General features: G+C 39.0%; 1 protein-coding gene across 6 annotated transcripts in view; it reads right to left on the bottom strand.

Annotated features, from left to right (window-relative positions):
- Positions 1-24,559, bottom strand: part of Cblb (Cbl proto-oncogene B) — a 181,902-nt gene that overhangs the window by 61,847 nt on the left and 95,496 nt on the right. For all 6 annotated transcript variants that reach the window (XM_085832117.1, XM_021184357.3, XM_021184356.2 and 3 more), the window contains 5 exons: positions 13,610-13,766; positions 8,903-9,024; positions 5,122-5,259; positions 3,667-3,754; positions 1,976-2,107 (listed from right to left, as the gene is read on the bottom strand). In XM_085832117.1, the coding sequence (XP_085688243.1) occupies positions 1,976-2,107; positions 3,667-3,754; positions 5,122-5,259; positions 8,903-9,024; positions 13,610-13,766 (637 nt within the window). The remainder of the gene's footprint in view (positions 1-1,975; positions 2,108-3,666; positions 3,755-5,121; positions 5,260-8,902; positions 9,025-13,609; positions 13,767-24,559) is intronic.

Raw genomic sequence — 24,559 nt, 5'->3', positions numbered from 1 at the left:
ATCAACAACACAGGAGGAAGAAGCTGGAACAAATCCCATGTCCCATGCCCTTTTGTGCAGCAGACTGAAACAAAGCTTTACAAAAAGCTGAAAAAATTGATAAGCAGCCCTTCAAAAAGTATACAGAATTCACACACTTTTTCTAGTTTTACACTGTAGCATACAGTTTTAAGACCCACCTTAGGCTACAAGGTAAGTTACATTTGTAGAGTGCATTAAACGATAGCTTTCATTCCAGTCAAGCAAATAGTTAATGTTAAACCATCTACCTTCCCAATAGTAAGCACAGCACTAGATCAAACATGTCAGTTCCCAGAATGCATAACATGGCCGTATTGCAGATTTGAGGCCCCCCGGTGTGCACTATCCTAAATGTATGCATCCCTTTCAAAAAAAAATAAAAACAAACAAACAAACAAAAACAAAAAAGAAGCTTTCTTCCCCCGTCTCAGGAATGCATAAGAACTGTATTACTAGACCAAAGGGATACAACTTGCCTTCTTCTCAGTTCAGCACTCATCCTCGCATCCTGCATGTGTGTCAGGTGAAGCAGACCTAAATACCAGGGGAGGTGAAAGGTCAACTGCACTTTGTACCAGTTCACCTGAAATGTCCTAAGGTGCAGAAGAATCTGACTTTTGGCAGCAAATCAAAATTTATCGCAAGTCAGTTTCAAGAAGCCCCTCGCTAAGTTTACAGAATGATGGCTGTTAACAGACCCAGCAAGGTGGGTACCCATTGGCTGAGAACAACTCTTCCTGATGTCACACAGAGTCCCTTTCTTCCTCCCTCGAAGGTGCAGATTCATCTTCAAAATGAATAGATTGCAAGGAAACTTAAGGAAACATACATACTAAAAGCATGTCGGAGAGGACAGCCCTGGAGATGCTGAGCAGGTTGACTGGGGTGATAACGATGCCTGTGAGCTCACAGAGAAGTATGTGAATCAGCTAGAAGTATCCCATCAGCTAGACTTCACTGTCTCCTCAACACCCCCTTTTAAACTCTCTTCAGATAGGGATTGAAATTGTGAAAGTTATTACATCTTTTCACCAATCCACAAGTTGCACAGGTACCATGACCTTTGACACAGCTCTTTTCATACTCCTCGCTCCCCTACTGCTCATTTCCCCTTACATCGGAAGTTCAGGGTTAGAAAATGGTGGCCAAAGAACGAGAGGACTGAGGTTTAAAAATTAAGTGTTTTGATTGCCAAATTACAGCAACATACTCCTAGTTTTAACAGGGCTCCGTTAAAGAACAAATTGCAAGATGGCGTGATCAAAATAGTTAGCTAAAACTGGAATTGTGTCAAAATAACCATTTTAAATCCCCAACTTTTGCAATAGTTAAACCACAACAAAAAGAGTCATTGGTGGGAAAAACAGCTTTTCCATGGCCTTATTCTAAAACACTGACTCATTTTGTATTTAGTGACACACTACCCAGGGACAGGAAGGAAGTTAGTCTTTGATTAAGTTTTTCAAAACTGGAAATTGCCTGTTTGGGTAGAAACTGCTTCAAAGTCACGTTTCTCTGATTCCCCTGTTTTGGTTTCATGAAAGCAACCATAAACACGTGTGAGACATGACCCATGGCTCAGGAGAAGAGAAATGTGATGGACGGCAGCAGCATAAGATGCATCTGCTGTGGTCCACTGAGCTTCAGAATCTTCCCAGGAGCACGACGTGAGCTGGCTGGAAGCGCTCACCTGGTAAATATTCTCTCTTGGCGTCTTCATGACACTAACGGCAAGACGGATGCAGAACCTCTTACAATCAACAGGAACTTAAGTTACATGCACGTAAGAAACAAAATATAAAATGTAGCAAAGCTATCAATTTTATGCATTCAACATAGTAAGTTTTTTTTTTAAATGTAAATTACTACTTTAGATAAAACAGTTCTGAGTATTGCTTCCTGAGTCAGTAAGATGTCGAAGGCTGAGAGGGGAAGTGTGAACGGGACAGAGTACCTGCCACGCAGTAAGGCACGAAGTGCACATCAGATGCCCGCAAGGCTCAATCTTGACATCTTTGTCATTCTCTGCACAGATCTTGCAGAGCTGAAAAGTGGAGCCCATTTCACAATACAGTTCATACTGTTCCTGGAACACAGGGAAGAAGGGCCAGTGGTTAATGGTCTTCTAGCATGAAGTAGTCATATGGAATTCCCTAAAATACAATGACTTACGATAAATATCCCACACTTGAACTTGTCAGAATTCTGTTATCATTTAAGGACACATTTTAAATTGATATTCACAATTTGGTCTAAAAAATCAATTCTTACAACATCTGAGCTCTTGGCATCAATTTATATGTACGCTTTTCTTTCTTAACACTCTAGGTTACTTAATGTTTTATGCTATTACTTTAAGAAAGAACTTGCTTTAACAGCAACAGGCAATACCTACAGTTTTAAGATGGCAATATAAATGACTTGGTCTTTTCTTTTTTTCTTGTTTTCTTTTCTTTTTTCTCTACACTGTCAAATTGAGTAAGTGTTGTCTGGATGTTACATTTTATTTCTTAGGCATCTTTAGGAATCTGAGGATGAAGAACAAGCAACGTTCGTTCCTCATGTGTGCGTGCTGCCTGACTTACTGTAGTCTACAACTTCGAGCACAGCGTTCGGTCACCATGAGGTTTCAGGTATTGCTCTCAAATTCAAGAGTAATGGCTGATTACTAAAACTTTGTAATATTCTAGTTGTGCATACATATACACACATACATAAATGCATGCATGGTTACATTAAAAATCTCGTCCACTATGATATTTGCCAGATATATAGTAAACTAAATAAGGACAAGGAAATGAAAGAAAGTGGAAAAGAATTATTACCAAATAATCCATGACAAGTTATGATTGGTTGTGCATCCTGCTCTAGCAATGAGATTTGCCTGAGTCGGTCTGCAATTACAGCATGCTCAAGTCACGAGCAGGGAATTTGCTGCATTCTCAGGAGTAAGACTATTTTATGTGAAACTTTAGGTAGCGCAATATTCTGGAAGATTTATGTACACTTTCATTGATTTATTTTATTTTGTAACACTGGGGTTCAAACTAAAGAGCTCAGGTATGCCAGGAAGGTGTTTGTCTTCTAAAATCATGCCCATCCAATTTCATTTTACAAAGTGGATTCAGAAAGAGGAGTGCTCTCATTAGTATCCCTTTATACATATTCGAATGTACATTATAAAACTGCTACACATCGATAGGAATGGCAGTCAAAAGCCTTCCATGAACAATACTGGTGCCCTCTCACACTGCAGCATATCAAGACTGTGGACACTAAAACCAATAAAAAACTTTCTACCACCTTTGACCTTTACTGCTTATCAATGTATGAACATATGAACATACTTAAAATGTGTTTCTCTCTCTCTCTCTCTCTCTCTCTCTCTATATATATATATAGAGAGAGATAGATAGATAGATAGATAGATAGATATAGATATAGATATTGGATTACAAGCATTATCACTAACAACACAAAATGTATCTCAAAGAAATCATAAAATTTATTCATATTCTCAGAATTCCTAATGTTATCATGTTAAACACTGGGGCATGCTTTTGAGCACAATGTAGGTAGAAGTTTACATTTATTTCTGGGGTGGTATAGATATGTATTAATTATCTTTCCAAAAATTCTCCTTACCTGTGTAACTTTTATATGATCGTGAGGTGTAGGTTCACATAATCCGGTTAAATCAGGGTTATAGCTTCGCCCATCAGGATAAAGATAACTGAATTTAAATAGAGACCATATTATTTTAATATATGAGGCTTCAGTGTGTTCAGTCTAATCAGAGTACTCTATATTTAAACTCACGTTTTCATTTGTCCTTTTCCCATAAATCAACACCATATTCTTGCACTTCTTTTTTCAATTATAGGAAAAGCATAATATAAACTAATCTGCTATATAATATTTTCAATTAAAATCAGTAATATAGTCCTCATAAAGTTAAAAGTTAATTTAGTAGTGAGTTATAGCCTATTCTAAAACCGTTTAAATCAAGCTCTACTTGCAGATTGTTATATACTTTCTTGGAAGCATCAAACTGCATCATACTTATTACATGTTGAAAATTCCAAGAGAGAAAACAGATGTAGGCCATAGCTATGGCCTGAATAATGGAGCTCTCCCACGGTGTCCTTTCCCAACGTCCCTGTCTTTCTCTCCTACTCTGTCCACTCCTGCCAATAGGCACACATATGTACAATGCCCAAATATGCACCTTGTAATATGTGCACATGCATGTCAGAAAAACTGGAAAGTATGACAATTCCACAATGCACTGACTTCCATAAAGCCACACAGACAGGTTTGCAGATCAAGGTTTTCTACTAAGAATCAAACTTGAGCTAAAGCTACAATAAGGGATTTCCGTTCATAAGTATACAGAAAGTCATTTATTGTCATTAATTATCATTTTTAGTAAAACATGACCATAATGTTATTGCTGGTATAAATAGTTCAATAAAAGTGACTAGAACCCACAGTTACTCCTGTTGAACATTTTTTATATTGTAGAGCTTAATAAAAGTTTAAAAGTGCACAGTAATGACTATTTTAATGAAAAAGTCTGCAAAATGTTGATGACAAAAGAAAAACCTTCTTTAAATGAAGTGTCTACGAACAGTATAGTAATCGATATTAGAAAATTCTGCTAGACAAGGAGAAAATTGGAGTTATAGGACAGAATATTCTCACACAGTAACAGACAGAGCAAAGAGTTTTCTTTGACTTAGGAAGAAAAAAAAATCTACTACTCAGCACAAAAGACAGCCTCAAATTAGCTTTACACAAAATAACAGAAACGAAGTACTCTGAAGTAGTAATAGTTTATACACATATTTTAAGAGTGCCTTTATGTTTTAGTAATGCTTTTTGATGCTCAGATGTATCTGCTCTATATAATTATGGTCATAAAATTGCAGCTTAGGCATGAGTAACACACTGAAGGCACCACTACTGCTTCGTCTTAAGGTAGACCGCAAACTATGAGATCATTAGCCTTACTAGCCTGCTCTTTGCCCATGGTATGATCTATGCCCAGACAGTTTCTAGTTATGAAATTTGCAAGTTGAAAGAATTGCTCATACTTACAAGCCTTCCCTGCTACCATCAATCAGGGCTTGAAACAGGGGCTTGTTATGAGGTATGGTTTGTAGGATATTGCCGTCCCCAGTCACATAGCCAATGGCCCATTGTCCCAGTCGAGTGCAGCTTAACCGGAAAATGTAACTACGAAACATGGTAAAGATGTTCGTTCAAACTCAAGGAGGCATGCCAACCAGTAAACAGTTTGTTAATACTTTGTCTTCTTGAGCAGCATCATTTAGAATTCCTGATAGAAATTCCTATCCTTTCCCACAATCTAACCCTACTGCACGTTACTGTTATCAATCTGTGTAAGAAACACTGATAATAATTCTTGTTCATTTAAGGATCTCCAGAGTTCTATTTAAAATAAATGAGGCTGGAAACTACCAAGAGATTTATTACCGCCCTCAAAGAGATGTGTGGGGATGTGGCTGCTGTGATAGAGCTGTACATAAATCACCTTTGGAGAAGGATAAAATGAAGCAAATAGCTAAATAATTAATTTATCCACCATGGAAACTGAAACAGGAATTCAATATATTAGTTTACCATTTAGGCATTGAAATTTGGTCATAGACTTGTTTAATGTTTTCTTGCAAGCCTTTCAGTGATTCATCTTTAAACAAATTTCAAAAGAGCTGAACTATATCAATTACAAAGCACACGTGATAAATTCATAGCTTCTACCCAACCTGCCATTCAAATATTTTCCAAAGGCAGCGAACATAATTCAAACACCGGTCATTCAAATGAGTGATAAATCTCTTAAATTAAATTCCAATAAAGGGAGATACTGGCGTTGATTTAAATCCATCATCATTTATTTATTTCAGTACATTATCCCGCTTTGTAGGATTGAATGCCACTCAATCTTGCAATCAAGATATTAGGATCTGGACTATACAATCTGTCCATCAATCAGACCAAAAGTAAGTCATCCTAAGACCTACTGGCTATATTTAAGTTGTTATATGAATGCATACGTCAGGGGGGAAAAGCAAGAAAAGTTTCTCATGTTTTAGTTATTGATAAATAGAGTGCATTAAAAAACTTCATATGCTGCTATAGTTTATCATACAGGATGGTTTGTTGCTACATTAAATAAACTCCATATGGTGAAGAGTACAATTACATTTCAGTTAATAAGAAAATCAGGCTGTGAACAAAAAAAAAAAAGAGTTTGTTCAAAAAGTTCTCAGAAGGGGATTTTCAAATTAGTATATACTGATGCCCCTAAGTGACCCTAATGATAAAGTATTGACATATAAATTGCTGATACTATTAATCAGAAACAGAGAAATATTTTCACTCAAATCAGACAAATGCTACTTATGAAAATTGTTCTCAGATAATATAGAGTGTTTAATTATAATCCGGAAGATCACTTGTTACATTAAGGAATGTAAGGAGCTGGAGAAATAGCCCAGCAGTTACGGACGCTTCCTGTTCTTGAAGAGGACCTAGGCTTGGTCCTCAGCAACCACACCAAGGTGTTTTACATCCCCTGCAACTCCAGGTCCAGGATATGGGATCCTCTCTCTGACCTCTAGGGGTACCTGCATACACACGGTGTTCATACCTACACTCAGGAAATCATTCTTCCCAATTGGAAAAACTTACGAAAAGTGCACATAATACTTTCAAATAAAGAACAAAATGTAGAAATCTCAGAGATGGTGGGACCTGTGTATTTTAGAAAACACGTTGAATGTGATGCTAAAAGGAAATGTGCAATTCCAAAATTCACCACTTAATATTTATGTATTACATATAGTATGATATGTATCATATTACATATTTCATTTTATTTATTTATTTATTTTTAAAGTAATTGCCTATTTATGCATCTTGAATATTTGTGAAATTGTCTTTCTTTCCTGCATTGTTTCATGATGGCGTTTCTAAAATCAGTCATTACAGAGGAGTTTAAGCCCTCCCTACAAAGTGTGCTATTAGTAACACACTGTGAGAGCCACAGATGACAGTTAAGAACGATTTATTTCTCGCAGCATTCTGCTCGATTCCATTTGCTCAACAATGTTTAAGTCATTTGCTGCTGACCCTCCTGTGGGTAGCTGGTCTCACCTCCCTTAGAAAGAAGTAAACTTACTTTCAGCTGTTGTACCTTGTTCTGCAAAATGGGGTGATGAAAATAATCTGATATATCTGTGCCATAAGGTGTCTCATGGTTGAAAGCCACTCAATACTAAAAGGCACTAAAAGATGAATTTCTTAGATTCCTACTTCTTTGAAGGGTGCTGAATATCAAATGCAGGCCTTTCTGCATGTTCCGTAAACATTCTTTTTAGGGCAAAAAGCTAATGATTTATTAGTTCTATATTTATTTATATATAATATGTAGTATGAAATATATCATATTACATATTTCACTTTATTTATTTATTTACGACAGATAAATCACTACTGAAGGAACCAGTGTCCTTGGAATGGAATTAAATGTTTTATTTTTAAATGTGAGGCCAGAGGACAAATACTTTTGAAGAGAAAGGGCTGCTTAGATGGATATTTTACAAAGCAAGTCATTATCTGCTCATAAGGAGGTTTTCTCCGTATTTTAAATAGTAAAAGCACAGTGCACATACTGTAATTTGCTTTCTAGTATTGGTTTCATAAACTGAACTTTGAATGAAGCCAAATGATTCATCTAAACTTTGGAATATATGAAAGTTAACTGACCCCTGCTCTGGGTCCGCAGAGTCATGTCTGTAGGTTTTACAGAGAGGGCTTCAATGGGACGCTGACTGGTTTTCATACCACCAGCCTCTTTGAATATGTGATATTAAATCTTTAGAAACATGAGCATTTTCATTATCAGAGAGGAATTAAAACTCTTGGCTTTGACTTGAGACGACTGTGTCAAAGGCCAAGCACAATTATTCTAAGTCAAATAAAGATGACTAGCAGAAATATAGACTTAAAAAAGAAAACATTTTCTCATAGAAATGGAACAGTCTAATGGTACAGTGACCAACTCTAAAACATAACGTCTTCCAGGGAGTATCTCTGATGTCACTGATATTGTCCCCAGGACTATACCTCCTATGGCTTAAATATTATTGACTATTGCTTAGATATCATTGATTGTGTGCCTAACACATATTTAGGTGACACATGTGTGAACATCCTCTGAGCTGAGAAAGAGAGATTTTTCCAGTCTCTTATTTGCCAGTGAAGGGTGATTTCTTCGATGATGCCAGCAGAACTGACTAGAAACCAAGCCCTCTGACAGTCACTCGGGTTAGTAATTTGAAAAGCAAAACACAACACTTTGAAGGTGTAAAGAAGAGGGTCATACCAAACTGACAAGGGCATGGGAGTAGTTTGGAATGTAATCATAAATTCATACTTTTATGTACTTATCTGAATATTTATTCTGTTTAATCATAGCTGCTACCTGAAACTACTCAACACTGTGCTAAAATAATGCACACAAAAGTAAACTACTTTTGTCTTAAGTATAATACTCAAGTGTTCAATTATACATCCGTAAGTTTGAACAGGAACACTGTGTACCCAACACACTACTATGAAAACATCCCAGACGGATTTGAGAAAGAGAACTGAGGATTACAGAGTCTTTAAATTTACTAATTTCCTGACTTTTGACAATGTCAAAAGTCAACGTAAGGGCTCAATGAAAATGCACCCTCTCGGTCTTCCTGCTTTCCCATACTACCTTGCCTTTGGAGGCTATGGCTACTTCTCAGAGCTGTGAACAGCAGGGCGTTTTCTCCTTAAGCAGATCCTCCAGATTAGTGCTTACCTTCCAGGCTTGGTGCTGTATTTCTGTAGCCGAGCTTTAACTTCATCATACGTGAGAAACGCCATGTATCCCGGGTGAGTCACAGCTAAGAAGTTCCAATTCCGTAAAATAGAGCCCCAGGGCTAAACACATAAATAAATGGAAAGCAATTACCCAGAGAACACATGCCGATGACACTGTTTCTCATGTTTAGGGAAAGAAAGGCTCTTTGATAATTTTTAAGTAAATATAAGTATTAGATCAACCTTTGTAAACAATGACAAATAGGCAATTGCTTTTTGGTTTTAAAGAAACATGTTTAAGCAGAAAACATGTTTCTTAGGAGTACAACAGAGAGGACAAAAGGAAAACTAAGTAGACCACCAATAGAGAATTTGTGATCACTACGAAACTAAAGATTGACCAACTGGCCTTCAGGTTGGACCTTGGTTGTCTTTCTACATGTTGGCAGCACTGTTACTTGGCTTTTCTTGGTGTAGCCCCAATGCCCTTTCTACCAGTCTCAAATACAAAACCCTCCTCTACCTTAGGATCCTTGAATTTTCCAAATCCCAACCAATCAGCTGACTACCAACTCTTCTTCAATGAGGCCCTCTTAGACCCTCCTACCTAAAATTATCTCTCACCATAGTCCTCATCTTTCCCATCTGTTCTGTCCACTGCTGCCTCATATAACAGGAAACCATATAACAGGAAGCCACGTTACAAAAGTTAAGTGTTCTGGAAAAGGTTACACAATAACCACAAGCCACATAACGCCAAGGAGCATTCCTGCGCTGCTCAGGCCTGGATCCCAGTCACCCAGGCAGCATCACATACACGGTCATCAGGTTGCTATGGTTGCACCTCGGCAGGCTTGCTTTAGAGGGGAGGCTCCTTCTGAGATGACAGGCTCCAGACCCCACACTTGCTTTATCCTAGCTCAGTTAATGGACCTGGGAAAGGTTTGAAAGGAAGCTCAGTGAGAGGAAAACTTTTCACGAAAACATGTGTTTCCCATCAATCTCTCTTAATCTAATTAGGTGTCTCTCCAGGTACCACGGCAAGAGACAAGAGGCAGCCAGTAACAGGCAACTTTGCTGTGGGGTGTGGATGAATCATCCCTGCAATACTTTCAAGGCTGAAGCTACATTTATCCCAGAGCACTGGCAGCTTACTCCATCTGTTCTGCCAGACACTTCACTCAAATCTTCTAAGTTTAAAAAAAAAAAAAAAGGAGAGAGAGAGAGAGAGAGAGAGAGAGAGAGAGAGAGAGAGAGAGAGAGAGAGAGGAGGTGTCTCATGTCACCAACTTCAAGCTGCTGAAACAGGCACCCGGCCTTGATTACACGAGGCAAGTTCTCTCGGGCTTTCATTTGTTTTGAAACTTGTTCGTGTTCCTGGCATATAAGGCAGAACTCTGCAAGGACCTTGTCCCTTACAATAAGAATAACAAGAAAGAATAATTTAGTAATAAAGAGCCATTTAGTCTTTTTGACTTAACAAGAATACTCTTCAGGGAATTTCCTCGTCACACTGACACAACTAATTGGGCTAGAAAAGAGCACCAAGAACACTAGCAGCAGAGACGCTGGCCCTGCACTTGAAAACTACATCATGTTTTTAATTTTCTTCTTAGGGCTTGACTGAAATTGCATAAAACAATACTTGGGAAAATATCAGCACATGTCAAAAAGGCAACTGAGGAATGACTGCCAAGCCAGACACTTCAGTTTTCATTTTATCGTTTTGCTCTACCATCTATGGAGGACAAAGCTAGAGGGAATAGCAAACAAACACCAGAGGCTCCTTACATTAATGTCCGCATCCATTCTTGAAATTATGTATTGTTTTTAATCCGAAAGTTTAAAGAGAACCAATTACCAGATCAAAATACAACTAAAAACAAAAAACAAGATGAAACTGAAGGCTAGGCCATCCCCAGAGATATTAAGCCAGAGGGCAGCTTCTTATTGCAGAAATATTTATGTGATAGGAGGTGTCAGTAGTGTTGTAAAGGCAACAAATTCACACAGTCGGAGGTCATCCCCGCCCCGCCCCAGCCCCAGTCACCAGCTTAAAGTAGGAGAAATAAATGCTTCAGAGAAAAATAAAGCTTTAATTATTTTATAACTCACTTGTCTGGGATTTAAGGAAACCCTTTTTCCTCACAAAATTCTGGGAGGCTGTTAATAAACAACAGAATGTACTGAGGTACATTTAAGAGAAGAAGCACTGACTTATGCTGGAAGAAGGGTCTCAACCAATCTAGTCAGACTCATTTGAAAGCTGGGTATCACTGATGGCTTCCTTCTTTTCAGATATTTATCTATCCTACTACTTCTTGAACTGACACTTTAACTAAGAGGTTCTCTAAAATATCCCTTCCTTATTCTACACCTGCCACACACACTATCTCCCAGTGGCCCAGGGTTCTCCTGCAGTAAGGGAAATGTGAAAAGAAACCAACTTGCAGCTTTGGGGAAGGGAGAGGGGGAGAAGATCCTGAGATTCACTGCATGACGATAGTATCTTCCTATCAATTCCCTTTGGTGACCTGAAGAGGAGAAAGAGGAGGGAAAAGCCTCCAGCGAGAAGAGGAGCTAGGAGGACCGCCCAAGGCTGCCACTTCCTTCTCAGCTTCACAGCACTTGCTTCAGTTCCCTGTAGACATAGGATGAGGATGGGAGGAAGCAAAGGCGACTTGGTCCTATACTTCCTGTACCGTTCCCCACTTCATCTCTTGGCTTCTTCACTGCTTTCTAAACAGCCATGCTACTCTATTTCAGACCCCAAACCTCATAGGACAAATTTCTTATTTAAAGCCATGTACGATGATTATGGTTGAAGTATTTAAACAGTGAGTACATTCAGAGGGAATGAGAAGTCCCTCTGAAATCAGAGGACTCATCAGACTTGGTGAGTCACTGATACAATGGAATGTTTGCAAATGACTGCCAATCATCTGCCCAGGTGAAAGGTCATCACAGCTGCTACATTACCTATGCCTTCTCTTTCTTGTTCACACCCCAGTAAATACACACAAGATAAGCAAACCTCAGAATGTTAAGGCTACTTGGCCATTTTTAAGTGAAACTACATATAAGGTAATGTAAGATAGGCACCTTAAAGTAGTCAAGTGGTGAGGGTGAGCATGTAACCAAAATGAAGTTGTCTATGCACAGTTATGTGTAGAGGAGGCATTAGAGACTTGACATCCACACTAAAACATCATCTGCAGTCGTCTCCCTCTCTCTCTTCTCTATTAAAAGTGAAGCCTTCGCTCTTCAAAATGATCAGAAATCTTTAAGTCAGGAGCTTTAAGTCGTAATTGATTACTATTGAGTAACATGTTTTTCTACAAGGCTTATTTCTATCTTTTGAAATTACATGCTACAGTTGTATTATAAAAATAATTTTAAAATGGGCTTACAACATATATACATCAAGGAGAACAACCATTAAGCCACTAGAAACTTAAAAGAAACACATACACTGTACAGTATTTAATTTCTTATTCCACATACAGTGTCGAGTCAAGGTTTCTAAATTGTGGTAAAGTAAAATTTACCCTGTGTTGTTAGCCAGAGTCTGTCTCCTCTTACTAAGCTATGTTAACTTGAGCCCATGCAGTGTTTTCTGGTTACAGAAATCATTACATCAGATTTTTCAGCCAGAGGTAAAGCAAAAATTCCATAATATGTGAAACCTAATGCCACTCTCATAATCTAACAGTTTACTTAATCACATTACAATCAGAATATATCATATTGAAGTTTAAAATAATACTTTAGCATACAAATAAGCTTGGTTTCTAGTCAATTTTACTACATTTACTATAATTATCATAACTAGGATTGTCTTCATTTTATAAGGATGATTTTATTTTGTAAGTGCTTGAATTCAACCCCATAGATAATATACAAAACACAACTTTGTTTTGAAGTTTGTGAAAACACAAACTTTAATTCTTTGCATTTAGAGAAATTGGTTTTGATATATATACGAAATAAGAAAAGAAAAAAAATACTGTTTCAGTATTATGTCACTTGCTTTAGAACATCATGTGAAACTAATATTGAAAACACACAAAAAAAGTTATTGGAAAAAGCAAAAAAAAACAAACTGAATAGATTTTATAAATTAATATTAACATAAAGTTGTGATATAATATCATACAGGAATTTTAAAATATACTGATGAAGAATACCTAATGGTATGGAAAAATATTAGTTACAACTGGTTGAAAGGGAAAAGCAAGTTGCAAAGTGCTGTAGGACCATAATATATATACTATGTAGATAGAACAGTGGCCTGTTTACTGTTTATCTTCTGATCCAAAGAATGCCATGGCCAAAGAGGTGTTGGGATACATCTCTGGCAGACACCCACCTATAAAGTTTTCAATCTAGCAGCCATTGGGCTAAAAGGCTAACAACGTGAAAGAACAGGGAATTAAAAACAATTCCTCCCGTGATTCATGAATGCTAACAAGCAACCTACCAGGATCACATAACCCGATATACAAGCTTGTCCCAGAGGACTCAGTCCAAACGTAGAGGAACGACCAAGTGCTTACATTAATAAAATGACTGGCTAACAAGACTGAGGTTGTTGTCCATACCTTTGTGTATACTGTGTATATAAGAGAGAAAAGAAACACATACAGAGCTGTGGAAGAAGGGAGGGAAGGAGAGGCTAGATAGATAAAATAAGGGTATATCTTACCTGAAATAGCCTGGTAAAAATATCAAATTCAAACACTGAGATGTAATCATTGCAAGTTAAATCAATGGTTGACTTCAGAGCCATTGCTTCCAGGCCAGAGCTGATCTGATGGACCTCATGCAGGCACTGTCTGAAGACTTTCCATGGTACAATAGTTCTGCGCAAGGGAAAAGGAGGAGTCAGTGAATCAGGGTCAGCGGCGGCAGAGCCTCACGGCAGCACAAGGAAGCCATAACATTAACAGTATCGTGTTTGTTTTGGAATAGTTGAAAATATGGTTCATGATTCAGGCTCCATGGAATATGCTCACTTGATTATTCTGTGTTTGCTAAGAATCCAAGTTCATGGATATCCAGGTCATGGATATCTAAATGCATATCAAACAGAGGGCACTGGGGTCCAAGTGTTAGCCACCCTGAACTCTTTATTTGTATGCTGAAGATAGATTAATCATCAATTATCAACCCCCTCCCACCTCCCAGATGCTTTTTTTTTTGTTTTTTTTTTGTTTTTTTTGTTTTTTTTTTTTTTTTTTGGTTTTTCGAGACAGGGTTTCTCTGTATAGCCCGGGCTGTCCTGGAACTCACTTTGTAGACCAGGCTGGCCTCGAACTCAGAAATCCGCCTGCCTCTGCCTCCCGAGTGCTGGGATTAAAGGCGTGCGCCACCACGCCCGGCTCCAGATGCTTTTTGTAGGGGTGAAAACACATGTTCTTTGACCTTTCGTATGAATGCAACTAGAAAGTGTCTTTCATAAGTGCAACCATCTTGTAGGAATTGGTTTATTCTCTTCGTACCAATCAATATATCTGATTAAATATCATACAGCAACAGTTTCAATAAGCCATGCACTGACATTCTTCAGAACTTTTGAGGACCAGTGAACAGATTCAGGGGAACATCTGTCTCTCCCTGTTAGAACTCAGCCATTCCCAGCCCTTGCCCACCCTCCTTCCCACCATGAAAATCTGTAACACCCATCATTTGTTTCTTAGCAACCTTTCCTCCTTTCACCATGCCAAGTTCCTACTCATGAATAGATGGAAGGAATAAACTATTCATACTTTAAACATTTATATTTCAGTCTTCAAAACAGGACACAAGAGCTATATGCATGTGTAAGAAAGATAGTACATGTTTAAATCTTGAGTTTTTCTTTACCATTGTCTCTGGAGAAACTGAGAAGAAATGAGCGAAAATTTCCCTGGCCTCTCTCAATCCCCATTTTCTCACTAAAGATCACATACAGTTATAACTTGAATATTCTGAATTACTATCATTATCTACAGTAATCAAATGTTAGCACAGACTATGTCATTTAAAGGGCTTATTGTCACAGAGAATTTGGAACCTAAATTAATCTGTGGGCCTGGGGAGGGGCCAGAGAATGAGCAATTTAAATGAGTTTTAAAGTGAGTGTTGATTCTGCTGGTCTCTCAGAGCCACTGATGGGCCATACCTATCACCTGGCAATGCTGCTGGAGGCACTTCATTATGGAAAGGCCTAACACCACCTCTGGCTTTGGGGGACATACACTTTGCAGGAAGGACTGATAACCCTCGATGATCCAAATGGGGAAAATAGAAAACTGTGCTGATGGAATGCCCAACACAAACCAGAGGGATTACAGAGTAGTGGAGGAAGTAGCCTGAAAACAAAATAGCAAGACAGGCCTGCACGAAAGCTTAGGTGTGATGCACCATTAAAGAAGAAAGTTAAGATGCTTAATACCTCAAAAGACTTTAATCTATGTATGAAACAAACAGGAAACCACAGAGAACTGACGAGAGGCACCACATCAGAGGCCATTTAGGAGAAACACACGTCAGACCCTGATTAAAGGTTACAAAAGGTAATGTCATAGGAGCACAAGGAAAGTATTTAGCAATTTTAGGCAGTTATTGATTAATAGACACGTGTAGATATGTAGTTAGGCCAGCTGCATTGCATGACCATGAAAGCATTGCCCAAGAGGAAAATATTCCTTTCCCAAATTAAAGTTTCCAATACTTAGCAGACACAGAGAACTAAAGTCATAACATGCAGAAGGGAAAATGGTGATCAAAGAAGTACTAATTTCAGAATGACATAGACACAACTTTTTTCGAGAAAAGCACAATATTATTTTATTTGAAAAGCATAAACTGTAAAGAAACTGGCCAAGTGGAAAAGTTCACTCTTTTGTGTGTGTAAAGTATAAAGTCAAAACAAAGTGGTTGTAATAAACATCTTAATGTCACCCTAAAATCATCATATCCAATACTTAACATCCATGCAGATTATAACCTACTTTGAATATCTCTGACTTTCCAGAAGAAAATATATATTTCAGCTACTTCTAAAATTTTCCTCCACCATACAACTGCAGAGCAATAATTTCCAACATAAAAAGACACATTTCCACACTAGCTGTGTAATGAGAGTTGATCATAGTTCATTTGTGATAAACCCTAAGCTCCAAGTACATATTCATTAGAGTCTTAATTAAAGCTGGAAAAGAAGGCTGAGAAACCAGAGCATTATTTGGCTGGTTTATTACACTGGATCATTACTGTATCGTCCCTCCACTTTTGTGGACTCAGCAGATTCCTAGTGTAGGGGGTGCTAGGAGGCCTGGGGGCAGACTAGCTTTACGAGGAAAGAACAGAAGAAAAATGCAAAGATATCTTTAAAAGAAAGAAAAAATACAGAGTTTTGGAACTCTTGCACCTTGGGTCTACTTCACAAAGTTGAATATCAATTGCCATAAGATGATGCCAGAGGGAGAATATATTGATGGCGAAATGTTTCACAGGTATCTGTGAACTTGTTTGTCTTGGCAGTGACCGAGGGCAAAGAGGAAGAAGAGAAGCAGAGGCAGAGAGAAGCACAAAGCAGCCAACTTGAGCTTTGGTATCTCACAATCCCAGAAAATTTACTTTCTTTCATTTGCCTCCTGTCATTATAAATCACACTAGCTGCAGGCAGAAAACCATCAAAGTATACTCGGAAAGTATTTCATTTTTATAACATATATTTAATTTCTGTGCATATGCACACAAGTGAGTGCATCTGGAGAGTGGGGAGGTGTCTGAGGACAAACTGTCATAGTTGATTTTCTCCTTCCATAATGTTGTTCATGGGGATCAAGCTTGTCTGCAGGGCCATCTTACCTGACCAAACACAATGTTCAATATATAAGGCAGGTTAGACAGACCAGTGGGTATCCAGACAATTGCTTCAATAGTATGATCTCAGACTCTTTAAAACCTCAGTAAAGATAAGAGCTGTGATTCCTTCACAGCTTAGCACTGCTCACATACAATACAGAAATCTTAAGGATTTAAAAAAAGGTAAAGTTGTTTCATATAATGTCCAGAGAAAACACCATGGTAAATAAGACTATGCTATCATTCTCTTAGTAGGTGCCATATCTCAATCCTTCTAGAAAAAAACAAATATCCTTTGATAAGTAAGAAAGAACACCAATCAGATGCCAGAAAACATAACATAAAGGGGGTCAGTGGGTCAGCAATCAAGAGATGGCTTCGTCATCTAGGCTGTCACCTATGTGAAAGAGAAAGCATGCACCAGGTTCATATGGAAGTCTTGCAATTTTAAGGGAAAGGAATGAATAAAGGAGTTATGACATCAGTACAGAAAAAACAAAAGGAAGAAAAAGCATTTTCATGATACTTGTAGTTCACCGATGGCTATGGGTTTTAGGTGCAACACTTGTGGGAAAAACACAATAAAGGTGTGACTGTGAACTCTAATGATGGTGTCTGGAAACAGAAGCTTGTAAACACCTGTGGAAAGAAGAGAATTTACACAGCATATCTAGAGGCCAAACTGGTAACAAGATTCATAGCCCATGCACCATTGGAGTCTAGCACTGGTCTAGACCCTATCTGATATGTAAAGAGCTCTTACCTGTCTCTTCATAGCACTGCTGCATGTAATACCCTAAACCAAAATCAAATAAATTCTTAATGACTGATTGTAAGACTGCATTACAGCAACTGGAATTGCACAGAACAATATGCAACATGTAAAGGGGCCCATAGCACATTATTCAATAAGCTAGTTTTTATTTAATTACTGCTATTAAGGGTCCAATGTTTAACATCTTCATAATACTAGAAAGATCATTAGAAACCAGACCTAGATCATAAAACTACAAACTTCTGAACGACACAATGTAACCTGAAGATATAAAACACACGGGAGTGGGGAGCTACCAGAAGATACACACGGTCAGCACACATGCAGAGTCAGAAATAGAAAAGTCCTAAAGAGATAAAAACCTTTCGGGAGGCTGGCAGGCTCGGTATTAGAAGCTTGTCACTTCTCCTTAAATTGATCTATAGATTTAATAAAACCTCAGTCAAAACCCCCAAGAGGCATTGCTGCAGTAGAAACAGATTCTAAACCTCACGGCAAAACACCAATAACCAAGATTAAATAAAAAATCTTTAGAAGAACAGGAGCAGGCATACATCCTTCACATTAACCAACACTGTGGTGACAAGACATGGACAAGCAGAGGTGGGAAGACTGCCATTTCAGAAGCAATAATACCCACACACAGTGCCTTGCTGTATAAGGTCAACTATTTGTAAGATGTGGTGACAGTAAGATGTTTTCCACAAATGCTGGTGGTCTGACAAACACAAATAGGGGATGGAATTGAATCTTGACCTCTACACACCAGCAACTTGAGGTACATCTTAAACCTAAGAATGAAACAAGATGGTCTTAGAAGAAATACAGCAAGGTATCTGCACACATGTGGTCTAGGCATACAATTTAAACAGGACCCACAACATTCAAAGCATACAGTAAATGAGGAGTCGTTGGGGGTGGGGGGGATATGTGTATGAGAAGATACTAAAAACAAAATTACTAAGATGCTGAACAAACATACAATGATAGGCTCCACTTCACTGGTCATGAGAGAAAAGGAAATGTGAATCTGATGAAATTAACTTTCCCAAGAAATATGTAAAAAGATGAGTGATTTGAAAAGTGCGGAAGGGGTGTGGAGCAAGGTGAACCACTGCATGCTGGAAGTGACTACTTGTACTCCAGAAACTGCTGGGGAGCCTACTAAAGATGAAGGCCTTTGAATACTTTGCATGAATACTTTGAAAAGGTATATGCAGCAGTTCACTATTGACAGTCATTCAAATGCCACAAAGAGTAGAATGAATATCTACACAATGGAGCAAGAGAAATGAATTAAACACTGCTGCAAGCAGGAATGCAGAGCTTTCATGAGCATAACATAGAGAGGAACCAATATCATTAAAAAGAAACACATCACATGCTGTTTAACTCTTAATGATGCCAACACCCTTCAATGTGAGACTTCTGTGGGCAGGAGGTGACTACTTGGGTCTGGCTGTAGGTGTGGGCTCTCAGAGGAGGGGCCACTAATATTCTGATACTTTATTCAGAATGTATTGGTATCTGTATGTCCTCATCTTGAAAATTCATTACATAATGTCATCCATGCTTCTATCCATGAACATTAAGCTTAAGTTATTTGTTGAATTCTTAAAATATTACATTAAAATCACTATTGAATATCAAAAAAGATTTTGGGATGGAGCAGATGGGGAACTGGGGGGTAGCCACTAGAAACTCCTAGATGTCAGGGATACAAGAGGCTCCAGGGCCTAATGGGGATGACTTTAGCCAAAATACCCCCCCCAAACGAAATAGAACCTGTAGAGACCACCCCCAGTAAATAGGCTTCAATTTGAGAGATGGGGCCACCCACTCATCTCAAAATTTTTAACCCAGAAATGTTCCAGTCCAATGGAAACACAGAGACAAAAAATGGAACAGAGACTGAAGGAAAGGCTATCCAGAGAATGCCCCACCTTGGGATCCATCCCATCTGCAGACACCAACACTATTGCTGATTCCAAGAAGTGCTTGTTGACAGGAACCTGCCTGGTATGGCTGTTCCCTGAGAGGCTCTGCCAGAATCTGACCAATACAAATGCAGATACTCACAGCCTAACCATTGGACTAAGAGTGGACCCCAATGGAAGAGCTAGAAGGAGCTAAAGGGGACTGCAATGCCATAGGAAGAACAATATTAACTGACTGGACCACCCAGAGATCCCAGAAACTAAACTACCAACCAAAGAGTACACACGGAGGGACCCATGGCTCCAGCTGCATATGAAGCAGAGGATGGCCTTATCTGGCATCAATAGGAGGGGTGGCCCTTGGTTCTGTGGAAGTTTGATGCCCCAGTGTAAGAGGATGCTAGGGGGACCTTATTCTTATTTTAAATTTTTTGTTGTATTCTTTAGCATATTCACCTAACCCAGCAGATACTCTGTGTCAGTACCTCCAAACTGAAGGCTAGCTTCACTCAGCAATGGACTGGGGTTCTCAGAGGAGGCTGGAGAATCTGATTTTCTGTTTTTATTATGGATGCAGACCATTAGAACTCTGATTCCTAAGTCTGTTGACAGTTTTGTAAATAGTTATTACTTAAATCCAATCTTTTTTGTAATGACTGCATTTCTTGGAGGATATGAAAATAGATTCTTATCGGGCGGCCATTGATCCACTGCTCCATCACTGAGGAAAAAACAATTGTTTTGCAGCAGGGCAGAAGGAGCAGAGGAGGTTCACTGGGGTCATACAGCCGCTATAGGACTACTCATATTTCACAGAAACAACCATGGTGCCCAGAGATGTTCAGAACTAGATCTAACCATTTCTCAACTTCCACAAAAACAAACAAACAAGCACCGAAAGCGTTTGTGATACACATTTACACATTTTTCCTGTTCAAAGAAGCGTGTGCCACTTTGCTATAGCATTATCAGGGTGTCTCTATGGATTGGACAATTACCTCATGTCCAGTCTGAGATCTACATTGAGAGTTTTATGCTTGCAGAAACAGATAAGGAAATGTTTTCACTCACTCCATGTTACTGATTTTCACAATAACATGGTGACATGTCCACATAACTCTGCTCTCACATTTTAAACCACTCTTGTTCTTTCCTCTCTCTCGATATCTTTCTATGACCTGATGGATAGCTTTTACTCTCTCTGGGATGCACTTGCCCCATTGCATTCTGCCATAGACTGCCTGCTGACCTCCATATCTGCACCACAATCTTCTTGGACCCTGAGGGTGAAGGCATGGGTCTTTGCCTTCCTAGTCCACAGTTATCTCCTCCTGGCACATACTGAGATTTCCAGCTTGCCTGCCCTACTAGTTTTCTCTCAAGCTCTAAGAAAATGGTCACCATGCTTCCAAGTCCAGTTTCTTAACTGCTTTTTATTAAACAGGAGAGTAACAACTCACTAAGGGAATCCCCAATCACCACTGCAACGCTTATGCTTACTCTTTCACTTTGGAAATACGGTTTACTGGTAAAAAGGACTAGGCAGAGAAGCTGCAAATACATCACATATAAAATTGCATTAAAATTCCTGTTGTCGTTTTTCCATGTCATAGTCATGAACCATAGAACAGCAGACTCTGGTCTTAAAGCGTTGAGTATTTACTCACATCTTCCTAAAGTACAACTAGTCTTCATTGTGTTTCCTCAGAAAGTTCATTAACATCTGGAAGGTGCCTGGGATACAACTGTTGATGTTTAAAGCAAGCTGCCTTTGATAGGCTACAATCAGATTATGTAAAATTGAAATAATGTGCACATGAAAAGTGGGAAATCATACCACAGAAGTTTGTTTGAAAATGATCTCCTTTCAAAAATAAGAGCTCATTGTTACAAACACATGCATGCAAGTGCACGTGTGCACACGCACAGCACAACACACACCCACTCTGCCAGTAATAAAAACAAAATTCCTCTTGAATCGCTTAATATTGCTCAATTAAGTCAGATAAGAGTGAGTGAAGCCTGTTAGACGTCTGAGTCTAAAACCAAAGGAAATAAGCATCCAGCAATATTCTAAGCCCCTGACTGGAGAAACTGCACATATTTAGGTCTACCAAAATGTCCTTCTACTACAGTCAGAAACCACTGAGCTCTCCTCTCCCCCCACCCCCATACTCCCTCCCTCCTCCCTCCTTCTCTACCAACCCAGGGCCATTCACACCGTGCACTATGTCCTCAACATTGTTTATACTCTGTATTTTCAGAGAAGGTCTCACTAAGTAGCGAAGGCTCTACATGAACTGTCTGTGTAGCCCAGGCACACCTTCGTTTTGTAATCCTCCTGCCTCACTCTCTCCAATAGCTGGACTCACAGGCCATGCTTAATGTTTTGCAGAAACACTATGTTATTACTGAAGAGTAAGAGCAGAACTGGAACTAAGCAGGGAAAACCATTACTGTTCTTCACAGTGAGAATCAACATTCAAAACACAAAATGAATATTCAGCAGTCAGTAATGAATATTTAGCAGTCAGTAACACATTTCTATATGTTGACTGTAGGAAAAAAGAAAAAGAATTACTTTGCTATTAAGTCAATTAGTCTGCCTACCAGGAGAAAGTGATTCTAGGGTGCTGTGGAGTGTGGGATACATACACGGCTTCCAAGCTTCTAGAAAATTAGTTTTCAGTTTCATGGGTTAGCAAAAAAAGATGTGTATTAGTCACAGCAAGACAGTGATGGCAGCATCACCCATGCCTTCCCTGTGTTCCCTGAGCCTGTATTCTCTCTATGAAGATGTCCAGTGGTACCACATGTACTGTGTGATTGTCAGTGATATAGAACCTGGAACTTAAGGAACCCAGATCTTTTCCAATGGGCAATAAACACACCAATCTAATCATCTCTGGGGGTGTGGGGTAGAATGCCGCCTGTGCAGGAGAGTGAACCTTCCAATCTCCAGCTTCCCCGACTTTCTCTCTCCAGTCCTGCAGCCAGGGAAGAGACATCCAGGACAGCGGGAGAATAGTACAAAGGTTCTCAGGGCTCAACAGACTGGATCTCTGCTTCAAAGAAAAACAGCTTGTCTTGGAAGAATTTTATATGAGGTCTCTTTTTAAGTACGTTGTAATTTATTCCAAATGTTTTGAAATATGCTTAATATTATAATGAGATTATAAACTATTATAGAAAACCCTTTAAAAATATTAGCATTCAAGTTTTGTTAAGATTAATGTTTCAACACCCAGAGAAGGAGTTACAGAGACAAAGTTCGTAGCTGTGATGAAAGGATGGACCATTTAGAGACTGCCGTATCCAGGGATCCATCCCATAATCAGCTTCTAAACGCTGACACCATTGCATACACTAGCAAGATTTTGCTGAAAGGACCCAAATATAGCTGTCTCTTGTGAGACGATGCCGGGGCCTAGCAAACACAGGAGTGGATGTTCACAGTCAGCTATTGGAATGTATCACAGGGCTCCCAATGGAGAAGCTAGAGAAAGTACCCAAGGAGCTAAAGGGATCTGCAACCCTATTGTTGGAACAACATGATGTACTAACCAGAACCCCGGAGCTCTTGTCTCTAGCTGCATATGTATCGAAAGATGACCTAGTCGGCCATCAATGGAAAGAGAGGCCCATTGGACTTGCAAACTTTATATGCCCCAATATAGGGGAATGCCAGGGCCAAAAGAATGGGAATGGGTGGGTAGGGAAGTGGGGGGCGCTATGGGGGACTTTTGGGATAGCATTGGAAATGTAATTGAGGAAAATATGTAATAAAAATATTAAAAATTAAAAAAAAGAAATATAAAAAAAAAGACTAATGTTTCAAAAAGTAAAAACATACAAGAATTTCTGAGAATGAGGATGCACAATCTTAAACATGTTCTTTATTGAATTAACTCCAAGCTAATTAGTAGGCAAGAATTATGGAAAAGAAAATTATGGAGTTTGGGGTTTTATAGGAAGGAATGATTTGGGTTATTTAAATTTTTTAAAGTAAAATTTAATTCATAATTTCTCATTCTCTTTTGGGTTTTTGTTTTAAACAGAGGTTACACAAGGATTTTTCTAAACTATACTTCAAAAACAGTTTAGAGACACCATTTTGAGTTTTAGTGATTATCATAATATTGAGAACTCATTCAGAAAACATTAATGACCTCAAGAATGTCATTTATGTAGTTTTCTCATTGAGCAGAGCATACACAAAAAAGAGGGAAAGATGGGCCTAGCAAATACAGGAGGCAGGGAGTGCGGGAGGGAATCTGGGACTGAGAGGGGGAGGGGGATGTTTGGAGGCAGAGAGAGAGGAAGGGAAGTTGGGACTAAGAGTGGGGAGGGGAGGAAGTGTGGAGGCAGAGAGAGGGAAGGAAGATGGGGCTGAAGTAGGGGAGGGGAAGACACATGGAGGGAGATATGGAGGGAGGATGGGAAAGAAAGGGAGGGGAGGAGAGATCAAGGAAGGAGGGAAGGCAAAGCTAGATAAATGACAGAGGTCAGCTCAGGTGCAACCCTTTCCACTTACCTTTGTCTCACAAAGGAGCAGGGCCCATTACTGTAGCTTTACCATGGCAGACATCACACACTTCTCCCACCAGCCCCTACTCCACCTTGTTTCTACTTCTCTCCTTATATTTTACTTTTTAAAGTGAGTTTGTGTATGTGTGTGTGTGTGTGTGTGTGTGAGAGAGAGAGAGAGAGAGAGAGAGAGAGAGAGAGAGAGACAGAGAGAGAGAGAGAGAGGAGGGTAAGAGAGAGAGAATGAAAGTGCCAGTGTGTATGAGAGTGAGTGTGTGTGAAGGTACATTATGAAAGCAGGGGTGAGAGTTGGGGATAGAAAGGGTAGCTAGAAAGGGTAGCAGGAGAGAGGTGGGAAACAAAGAGAGGTTAAAGGAGTGGAGATGAACAAAATATAGAGTGGGCATGTACAAAGAAGTTATATGAACCTTACCATTTTCTGTATGTAAATGAAGTGCATGTGGAGGTGGTAGTCTTAGACACTAGAAGTATGCACACATGATTGCCAGGACATGAAGCACATATCAACATTATTCGTACATTGTGTGTGTGTGTGTGTGTG

This window comes from Mus caroli, unplaced genomic scaffold (assembly GCF_978045245.1).
Source record: "Mus caroli unplaced genomic scaffold, Mus_caroli_1 scaffold_17, whole genome shotgun sequence".
NCBI classification, from domain to species: domain Eukaryota; kingdom Metazoa; phylum Chordata; class Mammalia; order Rodentia; family Muridae; genus Mus; species Mus caroli.
Note: the sequence above shows the minus strand (reverse complement) of the source record. Positions and strands in the feature narration are given on the sequence as shown.